Below are 16,513 nucleotides of genomic sequence, written 5' to 3' on the forward strand. Positions count from 1 at the left end.
CACCTTTCACTGATACTCTAAATTTCCCCATTTCTCAAGCTTTTAAATCAAGTCATTCTTTGCCATTTATATTCTGTCCTGCTATTCATTTTTGCAGAATTTACCTTTTCTTTCACCTTGAAATGAACTTTAACCTCTGTAGGTAGCCACACAGATAGCAAGCTTCAGAACCCCTCATCTGAATATTCCAAAACACTGCCTTAAACGTCACAGAATCCAGGCTGTAACCTAAATTTCCCAATTCATTTAAGTTCAAAACATTGACTGTCAACCTCTTTTCTCCCTCAAACCGATTGAGAAATACCATCATAATGTAAGCAGGCTACTGAGGGATGCCTTTACTCAAGGTCAATTAATCTTGTCTTATTGCACATTATCAGATCTAGAATGCCTGCTGTTTAGCATAAACACGTCAAAGGCCCAAAATAAAACAGTCTTGATAAAGTGGCTTTGTTACTGAACTGTAAACTCCATCCAAAAATTAACTCTTGTATAACACCATTCATGCTCCCAGAATGTCCCAAAGCCCGCAAATATAAGTGGCAACAATCTGTACTTATACAGTATCTTTAATACAGGGAAGTGTGTCAAGTCATTTCAAAGGAGCAGTAATCAAACAAGTTTGACATTGTGGCACACAGGGGCAGTTGAGCAAAAGCTTGATCAGAGCATTTTTAAGGAGCAAAAAGAAAGATGGAGAAGTGAAGCAGTTTAGATTGGAAATTCCAGGTCTCAGGGCTGATGCAATTGAAAATATAGCATTCAACATTGGAGTGATTAAGAACTGGACTTGATGAAATGTGGTGTTCTAAAGGTTGCAGAAGTTTAAACAATGTTTGTACACGAGTCTGTATTTGTGTGCCTCTGCCTGTGCTGTGGTGGGGCAAGGGTCTTGAAAACAATGATGGGATTTCTAAAATTGAAAGGTTCACCGCCTAGGAGACAACACAAGTCAGTGAGCACCAGGGTGACAAGTGAAGATAAAACTGTGCCAATTGAGATAAGAGCACAAATTCATGAACAGTGGTAAACGCAAGTCACCTCGGAGAATCAATTATTTCAGAATTCAGCTTAACTATCAGTAAACACAGTATGGCGCATACAGTATCAGATTTTAGGAACTGATGACTGGAGATATGAATTGGGCAGGTTTATAATTCTACACTAAGGAAGTTGGTTTCAGGTACATTAACAAGTGTTAGATATGGAACATGCCTTTCGACATGATGAGTGGTTCAGGGGGGGTTCTTCCTTAATTCCTCAATTTTAAACACAAGTAAACTTAGAGTTAGATTTAATTAGTGGTCCAGTTTAGCTTTCTAAAAATATGAGAAGCCAAAAGATCACCTTAACTAAAACATTTTGAAAACATCCCAGAATGCAACTTCAACTCCTGATTTCTCATCAGTACAAATATCTGCAGGGAACCCAAAGTCAGCAGAAATGCAAGTGAACACCTACTCAAAGCCAATTTCCCAAGCTCCCTCATTGCCGTAGCAAATCATTTCTCCCTCCTGTTCTGAGGTTTCATGTTCTCATTGAATTACATTTCATTGGAATTTAACTTGTTATTTCAACGTCAGAATTCCAAGGTAGAGGTATCCAGGTGTTCCTGTGCAAAACTCTCAAAAAGGTTACATGCTGCATCTGCAGGCTAATCAGGAAGACTTAAAGGAATGTTAGTATTTATTACAAGAGAAATTATACTTCAGTTATGCAGGATGTGAAACTACTCCATACGGCATACAGTTCTGGTCTCAAGGAGAGAAGTGGGTCAAAAAGGTTACGAGATGGATACCTGGAGGGAGTAGTTGTTTTATTCCGATAGGCTGGGCTTCGTTTCACTAGAGTTCAGAACAGCCAGGGTGATTTGGTTTGAGTTTAAGAGGTCCTGGTAGCCTACGCTAGGAGGACGTGGAAAAGAGGTTTACTTTTGAGTGTGAATTTGAAACATGATTTCAATACTCGGGAATCACTTTTTACGACAGATGAGGGAAATCTGAAGGCTGAGGGACTTTGGAATACTACCTCAAGACAGTCGTGGTGGTGGTGGAGGGGTGGGGGGGGGGGGGTGTTAAAATTTAAAGCACAGGTAAATTGATTCCTGCCTAGGTCTAAGGTTAATGCAGACAGAAGGGCATGTGGGAATTTGGACAACAGATTAGCCATGATTGACTGAATGGTATAGCTGGCATGTAACGCTGAATGGCCTACTTCTGCTCCTAGTTCATATGTGAGTACTCTTCATATATGAACCTAGCAGAGCGTCAGACAGAGCTTGCCCAATTTATGGCATGGAACCATGAAGTATCAGTCTGTTCGTGGCAGGTCGAAAGGAACAGGTAAAGTGAGGAGTACTTGGCAATGCTGAAAGCCTGTAATGGAGTGGGTGAAACAAGTGACCCTTGCAAAGAAGCAGACAGGCCAGACTGGAGTGGAATTCAGGATATAGTCAAGAATAAGATTTTCCTTGTGCATGCCTAAGCAGGAGTAAGGAATAACATAAGAAATCCTAGATGCTCCCGGCAATCTGGATGACATGTTCGGGCGGTGCCTCCAGCTGGAGCAACTCAAGTTCCAGCTTTGGTTTGGGGGTCACTAGAACACTTTCCAGCTGTAGGTGTGACTATAGGATGGTATTATGTCTCCCAAGTACTGGGTCATGGATGTCACATGGGTGTCATTAGCATCCAAAAGGGAAGAGTGAACAGTTGCAGGATGTGAACTGTATTGGGAATTAAAAGACCGCAGATGGTGGAGATCTGAAACAAACAAAAGCTTCTGGAAAAACCTCAGACAAATCTGCTGGATATGTACTGCAGGTCCCCAGTCAGGGAGAGAGATATAGAGAATCAAAATGTTATTAAATTTGAGAAGTGCAACTATAATAAGGCAGTAATAGTCGAGGATCTTAGCAGGAGGGAAAATTCTTAATGCAAGGTCAGCCTTTATAGCCAGTACATAAAGCCCAACAAGGAGACAGCAGTTCTGGAAGTAATATTCAGAATCGAGCCCTGCCAGGTGGAAGGCATTCCGTAGGGGAGCATTTTAGAAATAATTATCTTAACTCCGTTAGATAAGATAGTTAAGAAAAATGATATGGATGGGCTAGAAATAAGAGTTTAAAACATAAAAAGCTCATTTAATTAAGATACAATTTGGCTGAATTACACTATATTAGCTATTTGCAGATAAAACTGTCCAAGCATACAAAGCCATTCAAGGGAGTACACAGGGAAAATGTGTTCTTGTAAAAGATGGAACCGTCAGCACAATGCTTTGTTTGTTTTAATAAATGACAAAACAGGTATAGATCTGTTAATTCATTCTATTTCAGAGAAAGAGCAGGTACTATATAGAGTTAAATAGCCTTGAGGGGATAAATTTATAGACCCGAACGAAATGCAACCCGGACAACAAAAGGGAGGCAAGGGAGAAGTTATCAGCAACCCTGGCAGAAACGCTCAAATCCTCTCTGGCCATGGGCAAGGTGTCAAAGGAGTTCTTTGCCAGTTTCAGACCATACAGCTGCTCTTGATGAGAATAATATACTTAATGTGTTCTACATGGAATTTAACAGTGCTTTCAGAAAGCCTAGCAGCAGACTGGTCAAGAAAGTTAATCCCATGGTTGATGGTAGATGTTATGTGGCTTGAAGACTGTTTCCAGCAGGATTCCATTGGGCTCAATGATGGGATCCTTACAGTTTGTGACGTCCATTAATGTTTGTACTTAAATGTAGTAGTGGAGGACAGCTGTAAACTACAGGATGCTATCAACAGACTGATCAGCTAAGGAGAATAGCGGCAAATGGATTCAAACTGGAGGAAAACAAAATTGCAGAAATACACTTCAGGAGGACAATCAAGGCAAGTGATTACACTATGAAAGGTAGGACCCTGGAAAGTACTGAAGATTAGAAGGGCATTTGTGTCCATGGCAATAGATTCAATAAGGCAGCAGGGCAGGTAGGTTGGTTAAAAAGTCACATGGAGTACCTGCGTTGTGTCTCTGCTTACAAAGGCAAGAATAGGTGGTTATGTAGAGACTGTATAAAAATGGTTAGGTTACAATTGGACCACTGCTTGCGTTTCTGGTCTACATTACAGCATGGATGTGGCTGCACTCGAGATGGAACAGAATTCCCAGCAGGCTGCCTAGACTGGAGAACCTGAGCTGGGAGGAAAAATTGGATGGACTGTGTTCTTTACTGGGGTTCTGATAACCTTCACCACTCTAAGAGGAGACCTGATAGAGATGTATAAAATTATGACAGATATAGGGTAGGCACGAAGACACTTTTCCTATTAGTACAGGGGTCAATAATCGGGGGTGTAGATTTAAAGGTCAGTGGTAGAAGGCTAACAGGAGAGATGGGCTGAATGGTTGCCTTCTGTGCTGTAAGTGTCTGAGCCCTTGAGCCATCAGTATATCTCAATGCCCACAGATGCATACTTTTGGAAGTCACCAGGTGATATTTGAAGGAATGCTGGCTTTTTGCCTCAAAATAGACCAGACAATTTGAAATACTCAAAAAAGGAGGGTGATTTGAAACTATAAAAAAATAAATAATAGTGGCTTCTCCAGATAGCAGTTTGGTTGAACAACCAGACTCAAAGCCAGAACACACATTCTTGCTTTTCTTAAAATTTAAAAAGTCCCTCTACAAGATATTTTCACAGTAGATTCCAAGCTGACTGATGTATACAATCCCACAGCACAGCCTGGGTAATTAACTTGAAAATACAATCTCCTGCCTCCTTTGTTCCCTGACCCCAATGAACCTGTCATTCCTGCCAACTAGTAACTGATAAGCAATTTGACTCTTACAGGACAGGTGACCTGCCATGGCACTTGAATTTCTACACTGTACTGTAACAACCAGTGCTCCAAAGAACTGGAGGCAATAAAATATTCAGCAAATTTGATCCTGGCATCATTCTTGCAAATACTGCAGCCTGCTTGTTGATGTATTCATGTTAGGTTCAGGATGTGACCCATTATTTTGCAGCCAAATAAAAGATGGGTACAGGGGAGTTCTGAGTGATAGTCTACATCTACTGCTTGCTCTCAATTACAATTGAGTAGTTTGTGCAGGGTAATCCTACGTCAAACCTAAAACACATTTCCAAGTAGGAAATATAAATATTTATTAATGTTAGAAATACTTAAAATTCAATTATCTCAAGACCAATTCAGTCCATACTTCGATGTCTGGAATTCTCATTCATTGACCATCATGCAGCTAAATGACAGAACAGGCAGATAACTGCTCTGCTTGTCCAGAAACACTGCTTGTCCTTGAATGTTACCAAAACAGAACTTATTAACCCAGACTAAATCAAGATATTCCATCTCTCATGTTGAAGGATAGACTGAAATATTCTAAGTGGCACATTTCTCGTTTTGGTTCACATTCTTTTTGAAAATTTTTCATGTCCAAAATCAGTGATAACTTGCAAAGTACATTAATCTTTCTGCAAAAAAACACAACGAAATGTGACTGCAGCAATACCTTGAAATGGGCTCTCAAGTTCTATGCCCTTCCAAGAGCCAAATGCTACCTGCAGCCTGAAACTGTTTGTCGCTTGTCTTGGCTGGAGCCCAAATTACAGCATTGCCATCGTTACGAAGCCATGACTCACCACTGTGATAAAATGCAACACTCAATCCACAGTCAAAGTAAATGACTTGTCACCTGAATCTATTGCTATGTTAGAATACTCTACACCAACATGTGACTAAAATCTCTCCAAACAGGTCATTAAGCCAAAATCTAAGTATAAATATTGATTTATAGCAACACCACTTTGTAATTATTATTCCATGAGATAGGACCATTGCTGCCAAGACCATTTTGTTATTCATATCTGATTGCTTTTGAGGAGTTGGTGGTAAGCCATCTTGAACTGCTCTACTCCATCGATTGTAATACACCCAGAGTGCTTTAAGGGAGATTGTTACTGGGTTAAAGTCCTCAAACTATCAAGGGCAAATGCTGAGAGACCTGCACAGAAGGTTGCAGGTGGCAGTGTTCCTACTTATCTGCTGAGCCCTTTCTTCTAAACAGTTGTTGCTTTCAGCTTGGAAGGTACTCTCGAAGCCTTAGCAAGTTGCTATCATGCATCTTGTATATAACATACACTGCTGTCACTGTGCAGCAACAGTGGAGGAAATGAATGGTTAAGCTGATAGACAGCATATTGAACAAACAGGTTTGTAGGGAGAATGGAGGTTTTAATTAAAGCTGTAGTCACCAACACTGAATTATCATATGAACTATAAACCAAAAGTAAAATTTACCAAGATCCAAACAAACACCACCACAGCAACTTCAGGTAAAGGCTATACATGCTTCAGGCATCAAGCTTGGAAAAACAACATCCTTCAACAGGTTCCATTTTTGGGTTCCTCCAGTTTACTTTTCACAGCTAGGCCCACAGTGCAGCTACAACTGATCAAAGTGTGCACGTGCACACGTGAGGATTATTGCAAGTAATTATTCCACACGGATCTAGGAAAGTTTTGATTTAGAGGTGGTGTCAGAATATTTCCCAAATTCAGTGAATCCATAATCCAGAGATGCCAGGTTGATTGAAAAAGGTCTCTACCCATTGTGCATTCTGTCTCAATTAACAAAACAGAAGGAATTGCCAGTAGATTTTTCAGTAAGGTATTTTCAAGTGCAGCAAAATAGCCTTCGTAAACAGATCTCCACTGCAGATTAAGTAAATCGCTGATGAGGTTTACATGCCAAGTGCTAATCTAGAATGGTTTATACTTGTAAATAAAAAGCAACATTTGATTTTTTATAGAAAACATCTTGATTTAAGAGTTTGTATTCTGAACTGAGGCAACATGTCAGGGAATTATTGACAAATACAAAACATAACAATTGACTTTTTCTAGTACATTTTCACTGCAGAATTATGGCTATTATAGAATCTGAATACTGCCCTTCTTCAGAGATCAATTTCAATCCAGTTATTTCTTTCCAGTTGCTTGGTTTAAGTCATATTGCCACAGAATACTGTGTATTGCGTGAACATAGCAATGAGGTCAGTGTGCACTGCACAGCCAAATGCACAAAGTCAATAATAATACAAAAGAAAGCCCCAGCCATGATCTACCAGGTCAAAGCAATGCACTGAATGTTCATCATAATCTATAGTTCTTAAAGTTGAAGTTGAGATTTTCAGCGGTCTTTAATTTTAAAAAGCAAAATAAAAAGGTTAGATAGTGTTTTGCTTGGGCAGCTGAAGTATAATTGCAGGTTTGTGGCTGTGATTTAATCCCCTCAAGCATAAACACTTACTGTCCACTTAATTTTCAGGAAAGCAGAAGGGATGTCAGGTGCTCCCCATGGGGACAGCAAGGTGAATCACATGCATCACATGTAGAAATGGAGCATTCACAGCAACATCACTGCTTTGGGAATGCTGTGCAATATGGGGGAGGGGTATATTAACACGAGGGCTTTTTCTGAAATCCTTCCAAGCACCATTTGTTACTAAAAGATGCAGTGTGGGAAAAAAAAAAGAGAAACATTTTGTTTTTAAAGTGGGGAGAAAAGGCTGAGCTATCAAATCTAAGCCTGGAGAAGCTGCAATCATCTGTAATCTTACAGACAGAAAGTTATGTTTTATTTTTCAAAAAGGCCCCTAACACAGATACATCTGCAAGACTAAAAGCTACAATAATGCTAGCTTTCATTTAGATGCCAGATTTTAAACTGTATCAGAAACCAATACTGTATACCAATTACTGGCAACATGAATAGGCTCAAAATACACAGTGAACAGGTTCCAAACATCATAAAGTGTGAAGCTGGATGAACACAGCAGGCCAAGCAGCATCTCAGGAGCACAAAAGCTGACGTTTTGGGCCTAGACCCTTCATCTGATGAAGAGTCTAGGCCTGAAACATCAGCTTTTGTGCTCCTGAGATGCTGCTTGGCCTGCTGTGTTCATCCAGCTTCACACTTTATTATCTTGGATTCTCCAGCATCTGCAGTTCCCATTATCACTCTCACTCCATTCAAACATATCTATTTTATTTTGGATGTCAATAGGTTGGTGACAAATTGCCAAAAATTTACAGCTTACTTTTAATCTCTGTAGATTTCCATGCCACTGTGGCACACAGGCAGCAGCGGTTAGCACTACTGCCTCAGCACCAGGGAGCAGAGTTTGATACCTGCCTTGGGTGACTGTGTGAGGTTTCCACCAGGTGCTCCAGTTCTCTCTGAGCCAGTGGATTTTTTTTGGGGGGGGGGGGGGGCATGCAGAGGAGAGAAGAGAAATCAAATTTGGATGGAATGCTTTGAGGGTTGGTACAGGCTCGATGGAGCAAAATGGTTTCTTTCTGCCCTTGGAAACAGTGACCATAACATTGCAGAATGTGCTATTCTGTTTCAGTGCAAGAAACCTGGGTTAGAAACAATTGCCTCAAAAAAGGTAATTAGAAAGGAATGAAAAACCCAAAAGAACTGCAGATGCTGCTGGAAAAGCTCAGGTCTGACAGCATGTGTGAAACTAAAGTTGTGAAGGGTTACTGCGCCCAAAATGTTAACAATGCCTTCTCTGCATAGATACTGCTGGACCTGCTGGCTTTTCCCACCCACCCTGCCTGCCACCACCACCACCCCCCCCCCCCCCCCACCCCACACAATTTCTGTTTTTCTTACAAAGGAATGAGGGCAGAGTTAGCTGGAGTAGACAAGGAAAGGAGTTTAGCAGCACAAACCTGAGAAACAAAAGCATACTTTTAATAGTTCATGGTTCACAAACAAAAAGGCATATCACAGTAAGGAAGGAGGATTCTTATATGGGGATAAGCCAATGGTCAACCAAGTTAGTTAAGGATAATATCAAACTGAAAAAATGTGGCAAAGATTACTGGTAAACTATAGAATTCAGAAGATTCTAAAAGCCAAAACACCCAAAATTAACGTTGAAGGGTAAAATTGCAACTTAACTTCTGGGGCTAAATTAGTTCTTTAAACTAGTAACTAAAAACTGATCTGTTTGACCAGGGGTAGTTATGACATTTTTGAAACGGGAGTCAGCGGAGATACTCAGGTGAAGCTGGTTAACTGAACAACTGGTTTGAAATTAAAAGAATATCAAGATTGACTATCAAGAGTTTCTTTAAACATAAAGAGGAAAGATAGAGTCCATAAAATGTTAACAAACATTCTATAAGGGGCCGCAGGTTGGGGAAATGGCAGAAGTTAAATAAATACTTTACTTCAGTCTTCAAATGGAAGATGTTAATAGCATTCCAGACATACTAAATAAATCAAAGGGCTTAAAAGGAAATAAGTACATTACCTTGAGAAAAATGGGGCTAGAGAAAATAATGGGGCTAAGGGTGATAAGTCTCCTGGACCTGACTGAATGAGATCAGATTTGATCTCAAGATATCAATAGTAGTAGCTACTGAAGTGGATGAACTGGTAGCAATCTTCCAAGAGTCCTTAAATTCTGGAAGAGGACCAGAGGATTGTTGAAATGCCAATGTAACACCCATATTTCATTTCAAAAGGCAACGTTAGGCTATTTAGCTTAACACCTGCCAAAACATTAGTCAATTGTAAAAAGATGGAACAGCAGAGGACTTAAAACCAACTAACAATCCGAGTCAGCATAGCTTTGTGAAGGGAAAATCCTGCCTAACAAAGTTATTGGAATTCTTTGAGAAGATAACATGCAGGACATTAGTTAGACCACATCTGGAATACTGGGAATTGTGAAAAAAAGAGAGAGAGAAGAAAAGACTTTGATATCAGGGCTGGAGATGGCTGAAAGCACAGCAGGAAGGGTAGACTGATGGAAAAGGATGCCAGGGTTGGAGAATAGATATAAAACTAGTGATTAGGTAGCCTTATGGAGATCTGAAATCAAGGATATTGAACAATGCAACAGATCAATATACATTTAAAAATGTAGGCTGAACTATATTTCTCCAATATGGTAGCAGAAAAGCTTAAACCTCAGGAGTTGATGGGGGCAAGTAAAGCAACAAAGCACAGCCTCACACACAATAAGGACTTGAACACAATGGCAGAAAGGACAATGATGACAGATCATTACTTTCCACTAGACTATTAGTCACAACATTGATAGATAATTAACAGTTGATTTCCAATCCATTCTACTGGCTGAATAAGGTTTTACCACAGGACACAAAGGACTCTGGAGAAGTGACATTCCCAGAGACACTTGGGAATCATTGGCCCAAGACCGTCCAAAGTGGAGGAGGAGCATCCACAAAGATGTCAACCACCTAGAGACTCGCCACTGGGGGGAAAAAATGGAAAGACAGGCAAAACAAAAAAAGGGAGCATGTTGCCACACCAACGCCCCACTGGCCACTTCCCTAGACCACCACCTACCCCTAATCTAAGAGCCTGCAGTCTGTACAGCCACCTACAAACTCTCCAAAAGTGAGAGAGAGTCATCCTTGCGAATGATGATAGAAATCTGAGCAAAGTAAGCAACAAGCCAACTCTATTAAATTGTATCCAATGCATTCAGCACTTAACTAGCTTTAAAATGGCATAAGCCTGAAATATTCAATGCTTTTTCTGCCTTCAAAGACGCTACCTGGTCTGCCGAGTATTACTAGCATGTTCACATTTAAATTTCAGTTTCCAGCATGTGCATTTTGTTTAAAAAGTTGTCACGAAAGGTATTACCTTTTACATTGAAAAAAATTAGAATCCTTATGAGAAAAAAACCATTAGCAGCAATTTGGCCATTACCTAGAGCTTTCAGAAGGTTGAAATTGTCACCCAACAACATGCTTAGTTCAGGATTAAATGCATACTCAAAAAAACCTTTACAGCAAGTCAGCAACATATCACACCTGGACAGTACCAACCCTAAAATTATTTAAGCATCTCCTCCTTTCCAAGATCCAGTAGGACTCCGATAGTTCCTTGCTCAATGTCTTTGCAAGTGTACCCAAATCAACTGACTATATTTAAGGACATATTACTGGAACAGTAACCAAAACAAAATGCAGACACCAATTTCTTGGAAGAAATAGCATGCTACTTGAATGCGCAATGGTTTAATTGCTATTTACAAAGTAATGGGTGATTCTAAATTATGAGGAGATATACACTGATTCATCTGCAAGGGCACTGGCTACTCAGCAGAAGCCCTTAGCAACTTGTGTCCTTTGGGATTATCATTGATTGAAAGATTGCAAGATATTAAGTGTAGGGAATTGGCGTCTCCAGCACCCCACTCTAAAAGCAACTTGCAGCGCCAGTCATTCCAAAAAGAGGCCAGCTACTCAGCAATCAATATATGGATTAAAAATATAACTGCATGGAATTAATTACAAATGCTACAGAGTCCACATTGACAACAGGAGATTTGTGACATAATTCATTGGGAGGGGTTTTTTAAAAAAGTGTTCAGTACATGGTTTTATTAACTTTGTGCTTTATGCTGCCCATCGTTGCTATCAGTTTATGATGCAATGCTAGGTTAGTATTCCTGAAGAGACTAGTGAAAGAGAGACCAATAGAGTTTCTTTTTCTCTTGTACTCAAATCTCAAAGGCCGCACCAATTTAGACTGCACAATACTTCAAGGCTGATTGGTTAGCATGTTACATTCATTCATGGAAGCATTTTCTGTCAAATATATCTCACTAATCAAATTTTAATTCCTCCTTGATATGGGGGGGGGAACCCAACAGTCACTGAGGTATTTGCAACTGTCTACAGAGAATGAGAGTGGATGACTGATCTTTGCTTCTCGCTGATCAGCGAATTTAGAAAAAAGTGTGGAAGATGTTTTGCACAGAAAACATTTAATATAGGAGGAATAGTGAAGCCATTTAATTACAGAGAGGCTTAGAAAATCACCAGAAATATACTTAGGGCTAATGGTAGGTGTCTTTTTCCCCTAGGATTGGGGGTGGGGGAAGATTACAAGACAAGGAGGCACTTTAAGCTCAGACAAAACTTTTTTCTGGGGAAGTGGTGGCTGCAGATACTATATTTAAAAGATATTTGGATAAGTACATGAATAGAAAAGATTGAGGGTTATGGGACAGCAGGAGGCAGGTGGGACTAGTTTAGTTTAGGCACATGTTCAGCACAGACCAGTTGGACTGAAGGATCTGTTTGTGTCTTTTTTACTACGACCAGGTGGCAAGATTGAATAGAATGAGGAGAAATGGAACAGAAGGGAATTTCACATTGTTTTATAGATATACCTTTGAAAGCATGCTATCCAGATACACCACAGTTTGTTATGGGAAGTGCTGAGCCCAAGACCCCCAAGAAATTACAAAGAGTTGCAAAAGCAACCCAATGTAAACCAGAGATAATGGGAACTGCAGATGCTGGAGATTCCAAGATAATAAAATGTGAGGCTGGATGAACACAGCAGGCCAAGCAGCATCTCAGGAGCACAAAAGCTGACGTTTCGGGCCTAGACCCTTCATCAGAGAGGGGAATGGGGTGAGGGTTCTGGAATAAATAGGGAGAGAGGGGGAGGCGGACCGAAGATGGAGAGTAAAGAAGATAGGTGGAGAGGGTGTAGGTGGGGAGGTAGGGAGGGGATAGGTCAGTCCAGGGAAGACGGACAGGTCAAGGAGGTGGGATGAGGTTAGTAGGTAGCGGGGAGTGCGGCTTGGGGTGAGAGGAAGGGATGGGTGAGAGGAAGAACCGGTTAGGGAGGCAGAGACAGGTTGGACTGGTTTTGGGATGCAGTGGGTGGAGGGGAAGAGCTGGGCTGGTTGTGTGGTGCAGTGGGGGGAGGGGATGAACTGGGCTGGTTTAGGGATGCAGTGGGGGAAGGGGAGATTTTGAAACTGGTGAAGTCCACATTGATACCATATGGCTGCAGGGTTCCCAGGCGGAATATGAGTTGCTGTTCCCGCAACCTTCGGGTGGCATCATTGTGGCAGTGCAGGAGGCCCATGATGGACATGTCATCAAGAGAATGGGAGCGGGAGTGGAAATGGTTTGCGACTGGGAGGTGCAGTTGTAAACCAACCTTCCTTCCATTGACTCCATCCACACTTGTTGCATCAGGTAAACAGATAACACAATCAATGACCCCGTCCACCCGTTACACTCTTTCACACTCTTCCATGGGGACCAGATACAAGTGTTCGAGAAACCGTACCAATGGATTTAAGAACAGCTTCTTCCCCACTATTATCAGACTTTTGAACAGACCTTTCATACGTTAGAGTTGATCCTTCTCTGCAGCTGTAACATCTATATTCTGCATTCTGTTCTATCATCTTACATAAGTACATTAGGGTATGATTTGTCTGGTTAGCATACAAAACACTTTTCATTATCTTGGTATGTAATTATAATAAATCTAAATCAAAATAACATTTTTGGATAGAATAGGGAATGAACCTTTCCCCAGACCAAAAAAATGCAGTTCCCCTCCTCTATATACAACCACTGTACAAGAAAATGGAATTCCCTGTAGCAGACAACCTCAAGTAAGACAATTTTGTACATCAGCTACCCGATTTACTTTATTCTTTTTGAATGTATTCCAAGATAAAAGCAGAATATGATTAATGTTAATACCTATGCAGGTTATGACCTATAAAACATGACTGTAACCCTGTACTAGATCAAATCGCTTACCAGATGGCTTACAAGAGACACAGGTGTAGTTTATGATAAGCATAGGCAAGTTAACAACTACATGGCAGTCTAATAGGAGCACACATGGTATCACTGAAGCTTTAATTCTCAGCGTGAAAGATTTGCACAGCATGTGTGTTTGTTGTTAAACCTTGCAAGAAAAGAATTAACATATTCCATTTCTATGTTATGCTTTAATTTAGTTATTTTAAAACCACCTATTTCGACACACCTCCAGAGCAGGTAGGACTGGAACACAAACCTCTAGCCCTGAGGTAGGGACACTGCCACTGCACCACAAGACCCCTTCTGTACATCAATTTATGCTACTTTGGGGGAAAAAAAATGTGGGAGCTTCCACAGAGCTAACAAAGGCTTCGTTGGCCGCATGGCATCACTGTGTTGAGGCTCAATGACTGTGCGAACTTATTCGGCAACCTTACCTGAATAGCTGCAAATGCCAAAGCAGCCATAATAACGTACATCATGATTTCCTGTAGCTTTTTCACGACTAGCACCTTGCACCCCTGGGTGATTAAAAGAAAATAATGAAAGCACTTTGTTTCCCATACGTTCCCACGCACCACCCCTGCCCGCGCCCAACCCCACCCCACCCCCCAAAATCCCATTGTATTTTCTTGTGGAACCTTCCAGATTTCAGCCAAGTCATCATCCCTGCGTGAACACCATAGATAATCCTATCCTCAAAACATTTGTTGCTGAAGCCATAATTAATCAGAGACGCTAGTGGGTTTTTAAATCCCTTCATCCTTCTATGTCAGTCCAGGATACCAAGGTCAATAGCAAGCAAAACAACTACTCTGGATAAGATCAGGTCAGAGGGAAGGAAAAAAATCATTAGCTGTCCATTGTTGTAAATCTGAGATGTCATGTGTGCACCAAATATGCACAGAACTCAGTGATAATGGGAACTGCAGATGCTGGAGAATCCAAGATAATAAAATGTGAGGCTGGATGAACACAGCAGGCCCAGCAGCATCTCAGGAGCACAAAAGCTGACGTTTCAGGCCGAGACCCTTCATCAGAGAATGATCTCTGATGAAGGGTCTCGGCCCGAAACGTCAGCTTTTGTGCTCCCGAGATGCTGCTGGGCCTGCTGTGTTCATCCAGCCTCATTTTATTATCATGCACAGAACTCATTTCTTTTTTCACAGGAACTACAGATGGCAAGCAAAGTGGAAAGAAATCTTTTTGTACAATACTTTTGAAAAAAGTAATGTATTGAGGCTTGTATTTTCTCTCATTATCAATGTTACAAGAACGTCACAGCATAAGGTGCAACTGCAATTAGATTTCATAGAAACTTAAACTGCAAATCAAATCTCTGCATGAACTTGCGCATAGATTCAATGAGCTGAACGAGCTCCAGCATCATAGGATTTTACACCCCCCCACACCCTGGCCAACCCCAGTAAAGCTTTACAGAAAAATTTGTCAATTTCTGTTTCAGACAGTTTTTAAACCAGTTAAGCAGAGAATTGCTGTATCTCTAATTTCCTTTATTTAAAGCAGATTTGATTTGAAAGAGTTCCAGTATGTGAGTGACACTGGGAGAGCTGTATTTGCTGTTCATCTTTGTTTTCAGAAAGTGGTAATGTATCTTTGCCCTAAGTGGTTGGTTTTCCAGAGCACTAAGAGACAGCCAGAGTGTAATAGTGAAGCTATGTGTAGACTAAACTAGAAAACAGTGGTAGCTTATTTTCCCCAAAAGGCACTGGTGAACTAATTGTGCCTTTCCTTTTAAAACAAAAACAAAATCCATCTGCTTTTATATGCTTCTCTCCCCTGGTGTCAGCCTATAAGTAACAAGATTTATGTAGTTCAGCTACATAGCCTGCATGGTGGATATGAATGTATTCCAAGACTAGGCTACAAATGTGTCACCCCTCCCTAGCAGGCCACCTGACAATGTATAATGTCAGCAGTTTGTTGGACCCAACTTAGTTTACTTTAGCAATAGTAAGATTCAAATTTATGTTGAATATAAATTTGAAATGATATTTTCTCTGATATTAAAGAGAAATGGGTGCTGCTTGTATTTATTGCTCAACCCTCAATTGTCCTTGGGCTCACCAGCTTGCCAACCACGTGAACAGGCAATGACTAGAGGGAAGACAGACGATGTGCAGGCAGACAGGATTACTTTAAAATGGCAACATGGTCAGCACAGAAGCAGTGGGCCTATTCCTGTGCTATTCTGTTCTATGTTCTGTTGCCATCATGCTGTACGACTATGTCTATGGATCTGCAGTCACATGCAGGCCAGAGCAGGTTAGAATGACAGATTTTCTTTCCTAAAGGACACAGACAAACCAGAAGGGCCTTTAATGACTATTAAGGATAAGTTTCACAGGTACTAAAAATCAGACAAGCTTTCAAATTCAAATTTTATTGACTGGATTTAAATTCAATAGCTACAATGAACACATTTTCTTAAAATAAAAATCCTTTCTGGAAAACAGAGACAAGGAGGCATTTTTAGTAGCAGCACAAGTGTTGAACAATAGAAAATTTACTTGGGTTAAAAAAACTGCAAAAGAGAAAATTGAGCAAGGAAAGTATTTTCAGAGTTGGAGAATAATTTAGGTAGGAGCCCTGTAATGAGTCCAAGTACTACAAGGGTGCTAACAGGAAAAGTAGTACGTAGGACATTGTAACATTTCCCAAGAAAGGCTGAATACTTCAAGTGTTTGATTAATAACCCACTGTCATGGAACAAATCCACCCACTGCACTTTAAGAGTAGATACTCGGAATTTCTGAGTTACTGGAATTCAAGTTAAATGACAATTTTTGACGTACAACTGGTCCAAGTAGTTTTCCTCTGCAACACTAGTCACTCATTCTTGAGCAGT

At 40.6% G+C, this 16,513-nt stretch overlaps 1 protein-coding gene across 1 annotated transcript in view; it reads right to left on the reverse strand.

Annotated features, from left to right (window-relative positions):
- The window catches only part of LOC125446869 (tetraspanin-3), a 43,965-nt gene that overhangs the window by 6,885 nt on the left and 20,567 nt on the right, over nt 1-16,513 (reverse strand). Inside the window, exon 6 of the mRNA XM_048520833.2 lies at nt 14,082-14,165. Within this exon, the coding sequence (XP_048376790.1) occupies nt 14,082-14,165 (84 nt within the window). The remainder of the gene's footprint in view (nt 1-14,081; nt 14,166-16,513) is intronic.

The sequence above is a fragment of the Stegostoma tigrinum genome, chromosome 36 (assembly GCF_030684315.1).
Source record: "Stegostoma tigrinum isolate sSteTig4 chromosome 36, sSteTig4.hap1, whole genome shotgun sequence".
NCBI classification, from domain to species: Eukaryota; Metazoa; Chordata; class Chondrichthyes; order Orectolobiformes; family Stegostomatidae; genus Stegostoma; species Stegostoma tigrinum.